Source organism: Plutella xylostella, chromosome Z (genome assembly GCF_932276165.1).
Source record: "Plutella xylostella chromosome Z, ilPluXylo3.1, whole genome shotgun sequence".
NCBI lineage: Eukaryota > Metazoa > Arthropoda > Insecta > Lepidoptera > Plutellidae > Plutella > Plutella xylostella.
Genome location: NC_064012.1, coordinates 9,985,762 through 10,007,500, shown reverse-complemented (window position 1 = coordinate 10,007,500; position 21,739 = coordinate 9,985,762). Strand labels below are relative to the sequence as shown.

Sequence of the window (21,739 nt, the reverse complement as noted above, 5' to 3'; positions counted from 1 at the left end):
AATCAGTCAGGGTAATATTATCTATGTTCTATGATATAAATGAAATTCGGTTCAGCCGTTTGAGAGCTACGCTACAACTGATAGATACACAAACACACAGACATTTAAAACTTATAGCATCCCTCTTTTTGTGTCGAGGGTTAATTCAAGGTAAACATAGTAATTTTAAAGTTAAAGCAAATGCTTGTTTGCAGGTATAGTACATTGCAACTATGTAAACTAAGCATAGTATCATATGGGACAGTTATTATTATAATTATAAAGTAATGATTAATTGATTTAGTCCAGAATTCAGAACTGGTCTCATCATCTAAATTAGTCGATGCGTATTTCGGACTTACTTATATTAAATTTTCACCCTGTACAGTTGGAAATCATGGGTAGGGTTTAATTTGGTCTCCACACACATTAGTCCCTAAGTGCGTTCCATGCAGCTCCGAGAGTGCATGTATGTCCTAGACACAATTGATTTTTAATTGTGTCTGCATCTCGGCATCGGCGAAGTGAGTAAACGAAGAACGAAGCAATGTGGTTGAGAAGTTAGGAAACTTTGCCTTCAGGAATAGTAGCGGAGCGGTCGCGGGCTTCTCTTTTTTAGAGTGTTACCCCCTTATTCATAAAAAGTTACTGGACGCTTTAGCTATATAACTGTTTAGTCCCTCTGTGTCCAGAGCGTGACAGAACAGTTCAATAGCTAAAGGGTGCAGTAACTTTTTTATGAATAAGAGGGTTAGTCTGTTCTTTTATAACTTTGTAAGTTTTTTTAAACAATGGTTGTTTGGTTGATTTTTCAGCGATCGTGACGATGATGAGCTGGATAACAATTTCGGTTCTGGAGCCGTTCCCGAGAAGGAACCGGAACTTAAAGAGAGTAAGTTTTTTTAACTTTTTTAAATGCACAAAAATTGTATTCTGTACTTATTTCATTTTAGGCGTTTAATAAGTTTTTTTTCCCTTTACTTACGCCGCACTAAGTAGGGTTCGATTCCCGGGACAGCCAGGCGATTATTTCAAATTCTTTGAAGTTTGTTATTTGTAACAATCTATTATTACACACACACTACTAGTAAACTAATCTTCTTCATATTGAAGTGCATTTGAGTGTATTCTAAAAGCAGAATGTGCGAAAGTTGGTGCAATGCTAATTGCTATCCTATTACACTAGGAATAGTAGCTTTAGCTTTGGATTAAACACTTAAGCGAATACAAACATTCTCATGTATAAATGAGTGTTTCTACACTAATCTATACGGGATGCATGGTGTTGTAGCATATTATAATTTAACTTAAACATTAATTTGCTATTCTTACTGTATCGACAAACTACATAGAATTTATTAAAATATTACTCTTTTAATAAGAATTTGTGACGCAGAATTTGTGTAAGTGTGCGAAATTTTAACCATACACCTATTTATAATGTAAAAAAAACATCCCTCTAAGTTTACGTAAAAAAAACACACAGCCATTTTTTGTGTTTATTCCCACCGGGAAAACAAATACCAAAAATATTATCCCTCTACGTCTAATAGAACGAATGTTTCTAAGGCCAAGATAAATAGTCGTTGCTTAGCACTTGCTCAAACTAATGCTTAGCCAAGTACGACTTCACCTGAACTAAGTCGAGTTGCCATGAGTCTCTAAAATAGACACTACATAGCGTTTGCTCGGCTAAGTCACTGGCTTAGAACCTGTTATGTCAAATCTGCGTCAAATGTATATTTATTTATCTGTGGTCATAGTTTCATTCCGTAGTTTTTTAGAAAATTTTGTATAAATGTGGTCTGTGGATAGCCTGAGAGCATAGAATAATAATTTCCTGAGAGTGTGGCAGATGTGACAACTTGGGTATGCTAAGCAAGGGCCAAGTCTTGACAAATGTGAACTCGAACTCGGCTAAGTCAGAGTGCGAACTTACTGGCATAGTCTGTGCTCAAGTAGTGTCTATTTTAGTGAATTCGTGTTCTTAGCATGTGCTTAAGCTAAGACTCCGTCTTAGTTTCGTCTATTTATCTTGGCCTAATTCTTCTTTTCTCTATTTCGCAGAGACCTTGAGGGTGTCCTTTGTGGCCATGGAGCCCTACCAGCAGGAGTACTCCGACCGCGACTCCAAGCAGTTCCAGAACTTGTCCAAGTCCCTGGCTGATGCCGTCAACCTGCTCTTTGAGGAGCTGCCGGGCACCCAGCGGGCCGCCCTCGTGAGGATACAGTAAGTTGAATAATCAAGCAGTAAATAGCGTATTAATAGTGCAGTCTGGAACACATGGCCGCTGCATATGAATTTTGCTAATGATGGTAATTTTTGGCCAATTGCTAAGGTAACTACGGATTTGAGGTTTAAATTACACTCACGGGCAATGAAAAGGTTCCACTGAGAAAAGCACCAAATAACTCCTAAATGGAGGAGGCTAGTTTAATAACACCTTCTGCAACACTAAAGTACATTTAACAGAGCATCAGCATATTACCAACTAAAAAGGATAATATTTTGTAAATACAAAAAAATTAAATCTTTGAAAAAATAGGGTCCGTTTGGTGAATGCTTCTTTAATTTTGAGTGTCGGTAAGAAACACTGGATTTGAGTTTCTTACGTGGTATTAGGTATTAGCCAAATTGTCAAAACTAAAACTACTCCCCATTCTGGAAGAAAAAAACGCTCCTATATACTAGTATAAAAACGGGGGCAAGAAACTCCAGCGCCATTTTTTTAATATAAAAATTAATTGTGTAAAATGTGTATACTTATAAAAACATGTAGGGATGTCCTGTCCATGTCCAGCCACTATTATTATTCAAATCCGTAGTATGCTTTCTTACATGGTACTAATGCATGATATTTAACAGCACAACAATTTTATTCTCAGTTTCACAATCACTTTAATCAACAAATACCTAGAAAAAAGCTTGGAAAAGCACTATTGCATGTGCTTTTTCAAGCTTTTGTAGAACACATCGTCGTCAATGTTTTTATTTTAAATACTTAGAGCGTGAAAATTAAATATGATGTGTTCAATAACAAAGCCAGCTTCTAGTTTTATAATTTTACTAAACACCAGACACCCCAACAATAGGTGCATTTAAAAACCTGACGTGAATCGTGATGAGTATCGAGAATACCTATCAAGGTTTCTAATTCACTTTTGACGTGGTAACATGAAAACAATGCAAATAGCAAAAGAAGCAAAACCTTCATCAGACGCTGACGCTGATATGAAAGATAGCTCCTGTAATGCCTGCCTTTCCGCATTGTTTTCAACAAGAATATTAACAACTTTATGTTATGCTGTTGACGGCTCTCACTCACTAGAACAACAAGTTAAAAACACCAGTTGTAAAGTGTGTGCTTACCTGGAATCTAGATTCTTAATAAAATGATTTGAGCTCGTGAGTCGCAGGTAACTTATAACATTACAAAAGCTATTTACTAGTCTGCTCGTGAAGAAGAGCCGAAAATTTAAGTCCATCTGCATTTTTATGGAATCGGTTTTATTATATTGTGAGATATACAGATCACCTGTATTTAAATAAATAAAAAAACTGTTACTTATCAATACTTTCATCAAGGATTTTCATAAAATCTAACGACCACATGATTATTGTTAAAGCAGACCAGGGGTTGCAAAAAAGGCGTAGAAAAGTCAAGATTTATGGATTTGAACTTAATTCATCTTTAAACTGTTTTATTCCAGGTCCCTAGTTTCGGACGAGTTCTCCTGCAAAGTGACCCTGGACATCGTGACGGCTGGTTACGAGGACACTGACCGCATCTCGGACATGCTACGGAACCACATTCGAGAGAAGAGGAAACTCGGCTCGGTCACTGTCAGCGACACCGACTTCAGCGCCACTTCCATCGATCCAGGTATGTTGGTCTGATCCCTATTTTTGGTGGCGGTAATGTAGAATCCTGTCGTAGATTGGTACAAAGTGGACACCACATCCTTGCACCGAACAGCAGTCTCGAGAGAAAAAATAAGTCAAAATGATTGTTGATCTGCGACAGGAGATGGAACCCAAAGAAGAAGAAAATAAAGTAGAATTGGATCCGGAATATGGATCATCATTTAAAAACTGCATGTACACCTACAGTACAAAATAGGGTCGAATGTGGTAGCGACAAGGCGCCACAGAAACCAGGGTAGTGAAGTTGCGACAGGTCGTCAGCTACAACCTCACATGTAGTCTTATTACGTAATTAAACGTCTTCTTATAAACAAGTTTTAATCCTGTTCTAATGTTAGGGCAGGCTAGAAATAAAACAGGTAATTCTCCATATCTACAGCATCTAAGATCTGTCTCCAAAATCCATCCATATACCGGCAAAAGTTCCAAACCCGACACCCGTCGAGCTGAAGGTGGCAAGCTCGCAACACGCACCAACCACCCGATTTTCTTTTCAAGAAGCTAACCAAAACCGTGATGCAACAGACGTGGTGCTGCCGGAGTGTCCTTCAGACGAGTTCCAGTGCGGATCAGGGCAGTGTGTGCCGCTCACGGCCCGGTGCGACCGCTACCGACACTGCCCCGATGGGGCTGACGAGCAAGGCTGCGAAGATTCTTTGACAGGTTTTTCTTTTGTTTATACTTTTGTTTTTTTTTTACTTTAACGAATACTTTTTTATTTCAACTGGGTGATTCTTATGTTCTTTTGTTTCATTATTTTCTTTTGTTTTATTTACATTAGAGAACACGTACACAACGACTGCAGCTCCCCAAATCCCCGAAGAGAGACCTCGTGGAGACCTTGGAGATATTGACGGCAATGAGACTGACAATGGAGACGACAGCATCATCCAGGTCGGGGGCAACGACCTCGAGGGCGTCACGGATGACCCGGATGTTCCGGAGGAATGCAGGGAACCGATCAGCTGTGTTGGAAGCTTCCAGACTTACTGTCCAGAACGGAAATGCGATGGCGTCAGGGATTGTCCTCGTGGTGATGATGAGCTTGACTGCCCCGGTGCTACTGAAAGAACCCTCAGCATAGGTAAAAACTCGACAAAATATAAGTATAAGTAATAAAAAACTTCTGTACAAGTAATACATTTTACAATTACGTGGAACAGACGGAGCCCTTTTGATAGGTAAAAACCATGTAACAAAAAATATTGGTGCATGATCTGAGGGGTTACCATCAACAAACATTAGGTTTCGAAAATGTGTCGGTTGTGAATTACTTTTGATACTCGTGATACGGTAGCTGGTAATTTTGATTGAGTAAAAGAGAATTTTAAAAATATTTTTAAACACTGCCACTTACACTGCCTAAATATAACAAAGTTGAAAAGCTGCAATAGTGGACATAGCTGCGAATTTGATACATTTTAAATCGATTAACCTGTCAGCTGCCGAAGGTTCCATAATTATCGCGATATTAATCAAGATACAATAGAATTTTAATTATTCCTGATTTCGCGGTACAAAAGCCTGTCCATGATGACGATAGTAATTTAATATTTTATTCACAGACTGCCCGAGTGACATGATCAACTGCGATGCTACGCGATGCATCCTCAAGGAGAAGCGATGCGACGGCATCGCAGACTGCAACGACGGGTCGGACGAGGCAGAATGTGACCGTAAGTACTAGAATGTAAAACCTACTTTATCCATAGGTGTATAATAATATTTTGTTCATCCATAGGTGTTTCTCCAGTTCATTAATTCACAGGTACTGCTACTGCTATTGTTGTTAATTTTAATATCAATAATACACGGGCTCGAAAGGAATTAAAAAAGTTCTTAAAACGCGACCTTGGTATCAAATTTGGTATTCACACAGAGATAAAAAAAAAAGATTCTTCTGTATAAATGGTAAAACGGTTAGAAGTAGTTGGTAATCTCACACGTGAAATTTCTAAACAAATATGTTTTTACGTCAATACAGCAGAAGTATCTAAAAAAATATAATCGTCAGCTCGACCATCATTGTTTAAATTCTCAAGAAACAGGAAATATTTTTAATTATATTAGGTACTGTTTTTGAAGTCGAATTTCGACCACAACGGCTAATTTCTATGAGATCAACTACCCTGTTGGGCGATTCAATAATAAATTTCACCCTAGACAAAAGCAGAAGCGAATTATTTTCTGCAACACTAGCGCTACGAATGACGATGGAACTACTACCAATAACTTTCCTATCTGAGCCGCGAGCATAGGTATCGAAATGAGTATCGTCAACTGTCACTGTCAAAATGTAAGGCAAATTTGTTAGTTCCAAAAGTGTCATTTGTTTTTTCCATGTTAGGTGGAATTTCACCAACGCTAAACGTATTTAGTAGCCTGTCATAAGTCTGTCAGTTAGTACAAAATGTATTTAAAATTTTGATTTAAATACTATTTCGTATACGTTTAGCGTTTGGTAAAAGTGAACCTTAGTGTAGTTTCGAAAGTAGTATTGAATCCTGTGCTCGCGGCTCTGATCTGACGGCATATTTCACTCTCGTATTTTTTATGAATTGCAACCTTATGGAGTATATAATTATGGATTAATGTTAGTTTTTGTACTTACATAAGTTCTGCCTCCTATTTCTATGTCCTAACTAAACTTTGAACCTGAATTTAGAAACACAAATTGATTCTTCTACCCGGGAATCGAACCCGGGTGCAGAAGCGTCTGCTTCTAGAAGTGAAGAGCATCTACATCTACAACAACCTCACAATGGCAGTTTTTCGAAATGTATGAGATTATCTATTTTAATCATGTTATGGATATTATGTCTTCAAATTAGAATTTATAGTTACACCTACATGAGGCTGGACTTTCAGCCTTCGTCATACCGGTAAAGCTATAGAAGTCAAATAAGTATTTGGCCGTAATTATAGGAAGCATAAAAAAATATTACCTACTTACCAATCTTTAATTCATCTTCTTCTTTGGGTACCTGTACCTATATATACCATCTCCCATTGTGTAGTCTGACAAGTAGTGTTCTATGCCATCTCCTATACGAGGTATGCTATCATTTGGCTTAATTTCTCGCTAAAATTGCTGCATGAAGCAAGGATGCATCTTCAATTACCAGGCAATAATTGTCACTTCTAAATGTACGGATACTTATCTCAATACTCCACCATTAAAACCAAGGGCATCACGGTCAAGCACGAAAACAGATGACAATGCCGCGCCACCGTGTCCATCTAAGGCATCAAATGTGCATCTAAATTACACCTCTTCTTACATGATGGCACTTATGCAAATATGTTTGGATAGGATGAGTGGACCGGTTTAATAACTGGGTGCGCGGTGCAATAAACTATTGCCGACATCCTTGATTGCTTCAACAGAACCCAGTTTCATTATGATGAGATTCACACTCACGGGATGTTGTTGGACAGGGCTATATAATTATATACATAATATATAATCATCATGTCCTTTAATAATACGGTTATAGATTGATAGCTTATTTAATAAAGGATAAACTATTTTGTGAATCGGTTTTACAAAACAACTTTTCCTGTAGAACCGGCTGTAATTACCACTGCTTTTAACGAAAAACCGATGATCAAACTGCAACCATTTGGATTGAGGACGTGTTCTTTGTTCTGAGTCATATCATATCATTGCATACCAATGTAATTTAGAAGTTGACTAGGTGTACAGAGCCAAATAAAAAATTAAGCTTGTATTTTTTTCAGTGAGTGAGGTCTTACTTTATATTGCCAACTCAGTAGACTTTGAACGAAAGAATGCAGTCTAAATTTTACGTTTTCTCGGTTGGAGGAAGGAATTTGCTTTGAAAACCGTGGACAAGAGTACTTACACACATTGGATATGGTATGAGGTTTATAACGTTGTGGCAGTCATCTTAATGTTGCTGTTGTTTCATCTTTAATGTGTTCTCCTTCATCCTTGAAATATTATAATAGTGGAACGGTGGGACTCTTCATAAGTACCTACCTATCTTCTCATAATACGCATAAATTTTAAAACCTTTATTATTCCCAAGGGTAATTATTTTCACCACGATGACAAAACGCTATCTATGTCTGTCGTCAGGTTATTACTATTGGAGGAGTAATAATATACCCGAGTCAATGATAGAATGAGTATCAGGAACCTTACTACTTCCATGTCGAGAAGATCAGAAATAAAAGAGAGCTTTTAGTGCCATCTACACTTTTAAATCTGTATGAGACGCAACCGTGGTGGAGAAGGTAGCTGAAAAGTTCTAGTAAAAAATACGTTCACAGTTTCCCAAAAATACGTAAGGTGGCGCTACTAGTTTTAGTCTCGTTACAGCATACAGTAACATAGAGTCAAGCACTTTGTATAATACAAGGTACTAATAATCTGACTTAAAAAAATATGGATTATACGTACCTCTATAACTTATTATACCTACATAAAATATTTTTACTATAATCACAATAAAAATAAATAATTATTGTCTCGACTTTGTAAATGAACTACGCATAGCTAAAAGGGGTTAAAATACAAACTTAAGTGCCAATTTCACCATTCTCGGTTATCTAACCGACAGGGATTGATTTATAAATTAAACGTCATCTCCATATAAAATTCATGACAGATGTGTCAAAAGTTAACCACTACTCCCTGGTTATGCTCTAACAGAGAATGGTGAAATTGGCACTAATACTCTTACCGCCTAGTTAGCCAGAAGTTTTAACTTTAGGGTTTCGTTTTATAAAAATCATACAATTTCTTTGGGAATTTCTAACAATTCCATATTTATGGATACGATCAATAAAATTCACAAAATATAACTTATACTTATACTTAATTTTGCACAACTAAAACAAATAAACAAATACATCCACAAAGTCCAGATTAAAGAACAGAAAGGTGAAAGTGCACGCTCCACCCGCGTGCATTCCCTACAGTTTGAGCTAAATTGAATTTCCACAAAGGTGGGATGTTAAAATAATTTGCCGGGGGGAACACGCCATATGGATGTCCAAGGCCTGGCTTTAATGGTCCATAAAGCCATTCTAGAAACTGCAGTCCGCTGAGGAGTGGCACACGGATCTATTGTAAAAATGAGACTAATTAGTAGCACGCTTAGTTAAAAAACCTGACAAGTGCAAGTCGGAGGAAGGTACGAAGGTCTCGGTACCATTATCTATGAAATAAGACTCCAATATGTTTTGCCAGCACACAATCATAAGTTTTCACTTATGAGGTACGGAACCCTAAAAATGTAGCGGAAGTACAATTTTCATCTGAACCTGAACTTATAGTAAAATGTAGAAAATAACAAAGAACATCAATGAAAATATTTTTTTGGATTTCAATGTAGGTAAATACTCGTACCATTAAACATGATTGTGACAAGCTAACATGTGAAAATGTATCATTTTTAAACCTAACGAAATAATTCACGACAGGAATAAATTGTAAGTTAGTTCACTGAATACTGTTATGGTCTCCAATGTTTCGCAAAATAAGAAAACCAGAACTATGCACCGTGACTTTTAACTGCGAAGCTACGGATGTGAGCTGATAAGGAGGAATTAGACTCAACGTGGAATTTTGTTCACCACATCATTCAGTATATACGTATACTAAGCTATGTTTTATTATTCGAATCGGATATGACATTGAAATAGGGGAATTTCAATGTTTTGATTATAAATATGTTCACATAGTACAAAACTTCACTACATTTTCATATTATTATACACATTTCCAGTGATGTGACGAGGTAGCGTAGGGCGTACAGTTCGGTCCACCCTGATAGCGCCTAAAGTTGTCTGCTCTAAGCAGCTGTCAATCTTTGAAATAATGATCAGGTGGTTTGTTAGTTTGATAAGGTACATTAGTGCATTCGCTTCTAACTTTGTGACTGCCAAGTTGTTTGAAAGGAACCGTACTACGAATTTCTTTCATTCAGCTTCACCGAACTTTCCCGCTTACAGCCTGTGGTATTGGCATAGTAGCATAGTGTGGACGCTTCACTGCGAGCCAATCTGGGTTAACAGGTGGCGACTCTAAACATAATGCGTGTTTAATTATAATGTTTTCGCCGTTTTATTGGCCGGAGAGCTTTTTCAAAATGACCCGATTATTTTTACGACCCGAAAAACATGATTTGCTAAGATGCTTCGGGATTCTCTATTGAGTTACAGGGGGTTAGAGGTATAGTGGTGTTTTGACAGTAATTTTGAATTAATTTCTTAGTGAATAAAATGCGAACATACTTACCTAACGATACATTTGCAATGTATCGATTAGTAGTAATTCGTCAGTTATACCTATAACTACCTAGTTATTTCAAACGAGTCATGAATTTAATGTAAAGTTTGATACATATGACTTTTTCTCAAAATATGCACTTAACTATAGCTAATGTAACCTGCCTTTATAAACAGGCTAAGTTATCGGAACTGGCCATTAAATTATAATGTGACACAACACAGGCTTCCAGAATTAATCCGTTAGCCAATATTACCGAAAACCTACCTTAATTAAAATGTAGAAAATAAATTAATCATGAATTTTCATCGATATCGTAAGCGCATTAAAACATCCCTATTCAGGGTTTGCGTGCGATACCAAATCGATATTCGGTAGGTATTCATAATAACTGCATGTCGGGGTTGTGCTTAAAAATTATTATGTCCCGAAGCGTACCGTATTGCACGCTCTAGTTACATGGATTATCTAAACACGAATTATTGGCGACGGCAACCACATCATCATTCTAAACTTTGACATTATAATGTAAACCAAATAAAAACTAAAACTAGTTAAAGGTTAGCAAAGTCTATCGACCGCCATTTATCATCATCATCAGTTCGTAATCGTCCACTGCTGGACATTCGTACAAATCCTTACTAATATTATAAATGCGAAAGTAACTGTGTCTGTCTGTCTGTCTGTCTGTCTGTCTGTCTGTTACTCTTTCACGCCAAAACTACTGAACGAATTTGAATGAAATTCAGTATACATACGGTTTAGACCCTGGGAAAGAACATAGGCTACTTTTTATCCCGGAATTCCCACGGGAAAACTTTTTAAGGCGAAGCGAAGCGCGCGGGAACAGCTAGTTAAAGATAAAAGCATTACCTATTTATAATCGATTGGAAGGTTAATAGAAGTTTCACTTATCTAGCCAGATACCTACCTATAGATGTTACTAATGAGCTAATAATTACCTAGCTTCATACATTATTATTTTATCATAGTTATGCCATGGTCTCTGACCTTCTAACTGTGGGTCATCGATTTTAAATCTAAACTTTTACAGTGATGTAGGTTTTACAATGATATTATATAATCTGCAATATATCATGAAGGGAAATTAATTGTATGTGGGTAAGTTTAGTATGTTTGTCAATACGATAGGGATTAGGGTAGGTAGCTCTAATGAATGGCGAAATCAAAATTGTTTCATTGCTCCGATCAAACTTACATCCACTCAAATATTATAATGATAGTGATGATTTATTTCAAAATTATGAAGGTACCTATATATGTATTTAAAACTGGACCTGTGCCTTCTACAAATCACTTCTATTTAGTAAAACACCAACTTTTGAGCAATGCCATGAAATCTAAACATGCACTAGCAACCCTTCGCTGACATAAAATAAGTTTCCCTATGAAATTTAATATAGCTAAGACAGAATCGCGTGTTTATCATCATTTACTTAGTCTACGGTAGCCGATGTCTCTCTCAGTTGTAATAGGGCATTTATTATGTAAGTTACAATGTCCCGTTACTTAAGTAGGTACATGTATCTATTTAACGTTCGGTTATACAGGTCAATGTTTGGAAATGAAGATAACCCTTGATTATAAACCCAGGGGTCGCAGTTTAGTGTTATGAAACCAAATTCTGATACGGACATTTATAGTATGCGTGCCAGTTTCGTTTGCTTGATAAATGGTAGCAAAGCACTGTGCCTATTGACTATAGAATGTTCGTAGGTAATCATGTTCTTAGGCAAACGGAAACTAGGTACCGTGTAGGGTCATATTTAAACTTAAATGGGTATAAATAATGTCGGTATTCTTTAGTCTTCCATTTTTTACTGGGTACACTTAGCAAAGATTGTGGTCCAAATAGATGGGTCAGAAGGTTTGTACTTACATAATATATCTGATATATCGTCCTATACGAATAGGTCTCTCTAATGAGGTTCAGTGTAAATTTTCATGTGACGTGTTACTGAGAAGTTCCCAGTGCTTCTATTTAAAATCAGATAAACAACAAGCACAATCTAACGCAGCAACAAATGAATAATTCACCAAATCGCGTACACCCGAAGACAACATAAACGTTTTGAGACGGTAACCGTAGTAGCTGTCATAAAAATGAAATCCCAATCGAATCGAAATCCCTATATGTATACCAAATCAAACTATTTAAAAACGCAGCCGGAAATTTTCGAAAATCAGGCAGATCAAATGAGTCGAACCGTCAAATATTAAAGTTCAAATAGTCTGATTTTCAATGTAAGAACATTGAAAGCTAACCAATAAGTACTTGATGTATAATTCTGTTGAGGAGGGGTTCCAACGGGAGTGAGTTTCGACGCGGCGACGCACGGGACGTCAGCGCGTCGACGTCGCCGTCGTGGCGTCGTCGACGAACGTCCGACATCGCCACCGCATTCCGATCGCCGACGTTATCTGCCGCTTGTCGCGTTGCACACCTGATTTATATACCTTGCAGCCTCGCTACTTAGCATTTGGAAACTTTATACGGCTAATTTCAGTGGCAGTTCCCGCTGTGAGCTGCCGCTTCCTACGTTGTTGCAAGTGAAGGCAGCTTGGATCGTGTTGAATAAATGTATTTAATTAATAAGTTACATACCAATTTGCTGGTTAAGTAGGTGCAAAAGTATATACTTCACAAACAAAACTGGACGAATACCGAAAACCAAGCTGTAATCCCACTCAAAACTTGCATTAAATATTACAACGTTAAATATTATACCTAAAATGTTATTCATAGTAATAACGAACAATCATAGACTATTAAAGCCAATTAAACCAAACCGGGCTCTACGAATTATTGTAAAATAATTTACAGTTCCTAAGTAGATACTAAACGAATTGCGGTGACAATGATGTCATTGCCATGCCGACGGAATGACGCAACGGGTCACAATCAAGCTGCGAAACCAATGAATAACTCAACTAAATCAGTATAACATTCATCCATTTGTCTTAATATCAATTATCTTCAGACTTGTTAAGAATAAGCACATTTATTAAAGTCTGTGTACCGCGCGAATTATTTTAATGTTACCAACCAGTCAAGAAGCGGAACAATTCGCAATTGGTAATGATCATTCGGTTCTTTGACATGGCTATGAGACAATTCTAGCCAATGACCATCCCTTCAATTAGTCTTAGAGTGGCTCCAGCGTGTTTTTCAGCACGTATACAGCAGCGTATACGATACGCATATATGCTTATTACGTACTTCAAAAAACGGGACTATAGGCATATTTCGGCGTGTGCTTACGCTAGAATCGGATAGTGCCCTGCCAGTGTCAATACCTATTGCAAATAGGAGATTAGAAGCGCTTCAACTCTCGTACCAGTATAGTAGAGTCCCAAAAATGAGCTTTTAGGCGCTGGAAAATACGCTAGTCTGAAACCGATCTTAGTTATTGTTACTTTGTGGCATTTTGTTACGCGACTTGTAGGTAGATTACATACAACTCAAATTGGGTTACGTACATTTCTCTCAATATTTTGTAAAAGACATCAGATACTATTTAACTTATTCCCGACCAACCCTTATAATTATGTAGATAGTAAGTAATTCAAACATTACCTACAGTAAACGTCAACATTGCAAACCGAGGTGTTAAAACTTAAATATTCGCAGTAACTATATATAGTACCTAGCGAAGTGGCATAGGTAGTTTCATTTCTGTTTTAAGCGAAATGTCTTTATTGTATCTTAGTCTGGCCCAGGCGTAGGCGTTGCGTGCATGACCCTCGTTTAACACATTTTATGACACAGTTCCGAGTCAGTATTTCACTTTTTGTTTAAACTATGTCTTTTAGGTCGTGCATCAGTAATCATGTCCCGCATTTTGTATCTGAAAATACAACTATTATTATTTATAAACTGGTAGACTTATTATGTAAATAGTCTTGCAGGAATCTGTGGGCAACGGTTAAACGTTTCATTTAATTTACTATCATCTAATAATATGGAATAATTAAGAAGATATTTTATCGATAATTCATCTGTTACAATACCTAATATTATATGGCTCCAACAGTAAATGTGAAAGCAATAAGAATTATCCCACTTTAGCTACATTATAGAGACCAAACCAATTTCAGGTATTGTCAGGCCAACGAAAAAAGTAATGGCATCTGTTTAGACACGAAATATCTAGTGACTTAATTTAATACAGAATTTAAAATTCTACTCATAATTTCGTATTTTAATCAGTTTTGTCTTTGTGTATTAAAATCTTTAAATTAACAAGTGAATTATTACTGCCGATTCGTAATATTGTGCAGTCACCTAATTTATAAAGAAATTTATTGGTACCCTATGGCAACTCCGCTGATGCCGACTTTGGTCTACTAAAGGTTATTTCGTTAACCTACTGTGAAATACCAGTTTGCATTTTAACTGTAGTTTCCATATTGCATTTCATCCCATTTGGATTATAAAAAAACTAATAACTTAATTTTAGAAAGGCACAAAATAGATGATGATTTGGAAACTAACCATTTTTTATTTAAAAAAGCGCATTCTGTATCCTAGTCAGAGTTGATAAAATGCATAACAGTAACTATAATAAAAAAACAATATAATAACTATTATGAAGAGTCCAGGAGAATCGATGAGTAACTTCGTGAGTATGACAGCATCACCGATGCTGTTACTCACTCATAAATAAACCAGGCCGCCGCATAGGCCGGGAGCTTCATAATCAGAATGTGATACTTATGCCCAGTTTCACATATGAGTGAATAGCACGAAATTAACTGCCAGTTTCATTAACTCTATCTACCGACGACAGGTAGTTACTTTCATACTATACTGACACATTAAAAGTTACAATCTGTCAAAATCGTATGAAATTAACTACCAGTCATCGGTAGAAAGAGTTATTGAAACCTGCAGTAAGTGCTGCACCGCTACCATTCACCAATGACAGCACAAGTTCTGTGCTCATGACGTTCTCATTCTCAGTCGTAAAACTGACCGTCAGATATTATGTAATATAAAAATACGATTTCGCATGAAAAAATATTTTAAAGTAATTAATATATCTACATAATATCTACTACGAGTGAAATCTTTCAGTTCACATTTGAAATTAATTTTAATGAAATCGTGAAATGAAATCGTTTAATTTTTTTACGTAGAATTTTACAATTACTTGTCAAAAGTCATAATATGAGTCAGAGTATAGAGTATACCACCATTTCACCAAGTTCCCGTCATTAAGGAGGAAATAAATGGCGAAAGAAACTCCTCGAGCATCTTTTCAACTTTTTGCTTTTATGATCTATTTTTATGATCTCATCCATAGTTAGAGTCACATGACATAACTAAGGTACATAATTATGTAGATATACAGTAATTAAATTAAATTGATAATGTGACCAATATTGTTTTTATAAAGCAGTCTCCCGGTCTGCAAAGTGCACAACTACTTGGTATCGGTTCCAGAAAGTCATTCATAAAGTGAACTATTTATAAATCTTTGTTGCGAAGTGAAACCTAATACCTACGTGGACACTCGGTTTTAACAGGAATTTTGCAGGTGCCCCGGTTACTTCAGCAACTCTGTTTCCGGTCAGATTTGGCTAGTTTATTCTGGGGTTTAACTAAAGTTAGTTAAACACACAGATGAAAAATGGTTTGTTACTGCAAACAAATTAATAGCTACCAGTTGTAACGGGTTAATTAACCCGTTATTTGACTGATGCATAAGTTATTTGACAGCGCTAAACATCTGTTTTATGTGTGTCTGGTTTCTATGGTGAAGCCTACCTAAAGCCGTTTGTGTCTGTCATAATTATAACTTTAAAACTATTTTTAATTCTATTCATAGGTACCAAACGGGATGTTAAGACAGAGTTCCCAGTCGGCAAACCATTTGCCACCGAGTCTCAATTTTTTGCAAAATAGTATAACGTTGTCATCCTATTTATTTTACGTGAAATTAAACCTAACTTTAATGAATCTACTTTCGGTCATAACTCTAATGTAACTTATAAAAGCTTTTTAAATAAATGGACCAAATTAAGGATTTCTAATTCTGTTTCCCTTTTATATTGTGTAATTTCTACTGCATGTTTATTGAAATGCAAAAAAAGCTATTTTTAATTATTAATGTATCAAGATTTCAAGATGTGTTTACAAATAAAAAACACATCGACAGTACAGGTATGCATGAAGCTTTTTGATGTGTCAGTAGAGCGGCTTAGCTTAAAAAAAATGTGATCTTGGTGATTAAAGCGCATTTTTTTACCATGCTTTGGGGACGCTACTGAAATCATTTTAAGATGAGGAGGCAACGGTACTTTAACCATAATTTTCTGTTAGGCTACAAAATTCAAATACAGGCTCCATCCATCCATCCATCTTAAAGTGGTCATTGTAATGTTATGAAATCTAAGAATGGTAAAATAATCAAACTTTCATCACCTAACGCACTTTAGGTATATTAACTGATTTTTCGTAACTAAAACTGTGTTTAACTTATGTAAGTAATTTGTTTGTATAGTATATGTACATAAACTCTCATCAGCTATATTCTTTGTTCAAGTAAATCATTACTTAATAAACCGGTAATAGTCCTGCACTCCATGCTTTAAACAGGAATTTGACATTGGTGTCCAGTTTGTCGATTTGATTGGGCATTGTTGTCTCAATTGTCAGTGATTTAAGCATATCGTACGATTGGAATGTGCTCATTTGACTCTACGCTTATGGCGTATTATTTTTATTAGGTTTCAAAACGCATGTTCATTTTATTGCCCCATCACGCTGTCGGGCTACAAACACCCACCGCTGTAAACTAACTATTAATACATTGTCCTAAATGACGAACAAAAGTGAAAAGCCAAATTGTAATTTATTTTAGTTAATCATTTGATGAAAGCTTTTGATTTTAGCTCTCAAGACCTTGAAATGCGATCGGCCTAACAAAGCTGTTGCTATTGGATACCGCAGACTAAATTAATTTGAAAGTACTTCTTCTGTTGTCAACTGTCTCCTTCAGAAGATGTTTCGAAACAAGTTCAGCGGAACGCATCTTTGTGGGTTTGGTCCGTCTCCGTTCTACGTCTAAGCGACCGAAGTACCGCCTTAGTAGCTTGAATGCACTCTTTATTTACTTTTAACGGCCGCCAGCTTCGTGGCTTTCAAACAACTCGAAACCTTACTGCTGCCGCTTTAGCAAACAAGTAGGGTGGCAAAATTTTACGAAGTTACGGCATTTTGTGAATGCGGTATACGAGCGCGCGAAACATATGACAGAAAACGTTTTTGACCTTTATTCCTTCGTCTTTAAGGTTTCAAAGGAGCATCGTCTTGGAGGTTGGTACATCATTTTAAAAATAACGTTAAGGGACGCGTGAACGGCAGGAAACCCGATTAATGTTACTTAAACCTAAAATAAAATAATCCTTGAGGTTCTCTGTTCTGATGGAGTACACATCTAGCTACTTAGTCGTCTATGCGTCATCCCAAAGATGCCGACAGAAAAGCAAAAAAAAACGTTCCCTGTCACGGCTTAAGCGCTTTATATTTTTGTGGTGATTTGGATTGTTAGTAACTTACCATGGCTATGGATATATTTTATTACTATGGTAATATTTTTAACGCTGTGTCAAATCAATAGTATTTTTGGAGAAGCTGGTCACTCGACTCATTCCTCATTTACCAACTGACAGCTACTTTTGCCTCTCAACTTACATACATACATGTTCGGATGTGACAGTCTCCATCGAGAAAGGTTATCAGTTATTCAGCAGATAAGCTAAGTAGTAATAATAAAAAAAACAGTAGTTACTATTATAAAAGTACTAGCTCTTCCCGCGAGATTCGCTTCGCCTTAAAAAAATCCCGTGGGAATACCGCGATAAAAATAGTCTATGTTCTTTCTCAGGGTCTAGACTATCTGTATACCAAATTTCATTGAATTCCGTTCAGTAGTTTTGGCGTGAAAGAGTACAGACAGATAGACATACACAGTTCTATTCTATTCTATTCTCTGTGGGGGTGTAAGTAAGTACCTGCACCTGGCTCTCTCGAGTGGAACCTTTGTGCATATCCCCAATGTCTAAACTGCCTTCCTAAGTTTGGACCATTTCCCACCACGCTGGTCCACTGCGGGTTGGTGGGTTCACATATCTAGATGTGCTAGATCTAGATATGCAGGTTTCCTCACGATGTTTTCCTTCACCGTAAGAGCGATGGTATAAATTGTACTTAAGTTAAAAGAACTCATTGGTACATGTCAGCGCCGGGATTCAAACCCGCATCTCTTGCGTGAGAAGCGGGCGCTTACCCGACTGAGCTACCACCGCTCTTTTACTGAGCTACCACCGCTCTTTTGACATACACAGTTACTTTCGCATTTATTATATTGGTTAGGATAAAAACACGCGCTTGACCGCCTATTAGTTTGGTTAGAGCTATCGGTGCATTCGTCATGATTTGATTAGCTTCGTTTAAACTTTACGTATTCCAAGTTGTAATTCAAACGGAGAAACTAACTTTGAATAAACAAATAAAAAGGAAGATAAGTTCGATACTTGGCTTTTTTTCCAAGATGCCTCAAAATTTACTTTGGTTACACATGTAAACATAGGAAAATCATAATCGTCAACTTATGGATATGCGCCTGACTGAATCACAGCCATGCACTAAAATAAAGATTCGTTACTGAAAGTGAAACGATGTGTTCCAAAGAAATTGCCATTATCATCATCATCATCAGCCAATAATCATCCACTGCTGGACATAGGCCTCTCCCAAGGAGCGCCACAACACTCGATCCTCGGCCTTCCTCATCCAACCACTACCGGCTACCCGCCTAAGGTCGTCAGCCCAGTGGGCAGGAGGGCGTCCCACGCTGCGTTTGCCGTTGTTCGTGGTCTCCACTCGAGAACTCGAACTCTCTTTAAATGTGTTTTAATTTTGTAAGTACGATATTTTCAACTAGAAAAAAGTTTTTAAAAAATTGTTACTGTAACAGCGTAGCTCAAGCACTTCCGACTTAACAGATTGTGCTCTGCATTAGAGCTCCAAAGAGTAGTCTGGTTTCATTACGCCTTTCTATAGAAACCCGAACAGTTTGGGTCAGTCGGAGTAAGTAACAGTGTCATTTGCACCTCGCGAAAGTTCAGTTTGAAGTTGATAGCTAGTGGCTGGCCGGGTGTTTGGTCGCTTGTTTTGAGTACCAGAACGGACCCTATATACATTGAGTACATGTTGAAAGTTCGTGTCAAGATTCCCAGCTAGAATTCTTGGGGTATGTGTTTCAAGTTTGTGCTGGGCGATCTTGACAGGTAGTATCCGTAATGTAACTTTGTTTGGTTAAATACAAATTTAGGTACCTACTTCGTACTACGTTTTTAAACATGGTATTCTATAGGGTACCTAGACTACCTAGTACCCTTTACCTAGCACCCTAGTACAGTTTATATAAGTAGGTATTTTATGTATTGATATATAAATAAATGCATCATCGTTATCTTAAAGACGTAGTCATACGGAGGTAGGAACAGTTGTTGGTAGGCAGGATGAATCAAGCACTTAATTTGTTATGAGATCAGCGGTGCTATTCTATTACTCTACCGAATATGCTGGTGACTTGACACTTGTAGTAGTTATTTATTTTATTTCACGAGAAGGGTCATTCTGATTTGATATTTATATTTAGTATCTATCTATCTATGTATTTGTGTAGATATATCAGCTGTCCGACACCCATAACACAGGTTCTGCCTAGCTTGGGGTCGGATGGCCGTGTGTGAGATGTCCCCACATATTTATTATTTATTATTATTATTATTTATTATTCTAATTCTAACTTACGAAAAAAAACAGTTTCGGAGCACTTCTGTGAGATTCTATCTGGTTGAATTAAACGTACCGAATGCATTACAGCCATAGTCGGTCGTTTATGTAAAGCTAGAGTAAGCCTTCATTTGCCACGAAAAGGGCAATGGTGCATCACTTTTTTGCATCAACTATAGAGGTATGATGTTAGGTACCGATGAATATTTTATATATAAATAAATTCGATACCTATGTACAATTTCATGAAGATCAAGGCAGAATTGCGCAGTGGGGAGTAGGGGCTGACTGCATCGATATTAAAATGCCTATAGGACGCAAGTAAGTACGTAATACTTCAATACTAATTATCCTACTTGAGCAAATACAGAATCTGAATGCTCTGATAAAGGTATTTCAAACGCCAATGTACCGATTGAAATGTGCTTAATGTCAATAATATTATTATGAAGGCCAGTGTGTAGCTTAATTAAACTGACCACAATCTATATTATCTCCTAAACTGCACCCCTTACAAAATATGGTTTCGGTTTTATTTTGAAGGGTATAAAACTACAAACAATATGGCATATACATAATTATACTATAAACCTACGTCATATCTTAAAGTGCATGAAATAACTATGATACTCACATACCTATCAAAAAAATGTCAAGTAAACTTTTTAAAAGCACTTATGAACCACATATATAATTTCAGTACTCAGGAATATTAATAGCTGCAGGTCAATCGTCTAAACCAAAACGCTGCAGCGACATCAATAAATCCCGCCTATAAACGTATAGGCGATAGGCGACCAATTAATCGGCTCAAATTGATGCACGGCAAGACTGCGGCCAGGGTTGGTTCATAATATGTTTGTTTTAGTGCATGGCTGCGTTGTCAGTCGTCTTGTCCCCACATTGTGGCTCGCCAAGTCGCCGGAATCGGTCGCGACCCTCTAGTCCCACTCGCTCGCACCGCGCGCTCGCACGCGCCCGCTAAAACCTGCGAACAATTCAAACTCAACTCCCAACTAGTAAGTGTGACATATTTCCACTGCATGTAACTCAACCTTAATTACTAAGCAACCGATTAGGCCCCATCTGCGCCCGGCTATCTATCGTCCGGAAAAACTAAAAAGTTTGCGCCACTATTTGGAAGAGTTCGATTAGGAGTTTCCAACTTAAAATTGGACTTAGTTGGACTAATGTTTGGAATTTTATGTGATATATGTATGTATTTTTTTATTTAGTGTTTGAAATAAAGTCCTAGTACTTCATGAAAAGCCGGGCTCTCGATAAAAAAACATACATACAATAAAAAAAGCCTTGTGGAAGTAGGGACCATAGTAAAATAAGTAAGCTGAATAATTTCGTAAGTAGTGCCATGATTCAAGACTTATTTAGACATTGTGTCAGAGACTATTATCTTCCCATCGAGACTTGCCACCTGAAGTTAACAAGTTAGGTGTAAGTACCACGCTAAAAAGTTTTCCTAAGTTTCCTGGTTTCCATTAATGAATGTCGGTTCCTAAAGAAACACATGGCAATTTCGGCTTTGGTGTCTTAGTATTATATCATTAGCTATGAAGTAGGTGTAACAGCCTTCGCGGTTATCTTCTTATCAGAACAAACAAACTTTACACTAATTTCATATCTCGTCTTCTGCGTGAACATAATTCTTTCTCTACGTCATTGACAGTACCATGTGTTGTCGCTGTTGTTTCAGGCCTAATCATATTTCAGTTCTCATATTTGTTTCAAA

At 37.0% G+C, this 21,739-nt stretch overlaps 1 protein-coding gene across 11 annotated transcripts in view; it reads left to right on the top strand.

Moving 5' to 3' along the window:
- LOC105384133 (basement membrane-specific heparan sulfate proteoglycan core protein) overlaps positions 1–21,739 on the top strand; it is a 150,459-nt gene that overhangs the window by 43,347 nt on the left and 85,373 nt on the right. For 9 of the 11 annotated variants that reach the window (XM_048632627.1, XM_048632626.1, XM_048632634.1 and 6 more), the window contains exons 4-9: positions 795–871; positions 2,047–2,209; positions 3,691–3,863; positions 4,403–4,567; positions 4,686–4,988; positions 5,470–5,580. In XM_048632627.1, the coding sequence (XP_048488584.1) occupies positions 795–871; positions 2,047–2,209; positions 3,691–3,863; positions 4,403–4,567; positions 4,686–4,988; positions 5,470–5,580 (992 nt within the window). Of the gene's footprint in view, positions 1–794; positions 872–2,046; positions 2,210–3,690; positions 3,864–4,402; positions 4,568–4,685; positions 4,989–5,469; positions 5,581–20,865; positions 21,012–21,739 lie in introns of those variants that run through there. The other 2 variants (XM_048632628.1, XM_048632637.1) reach the window with 2 other exon arrangements.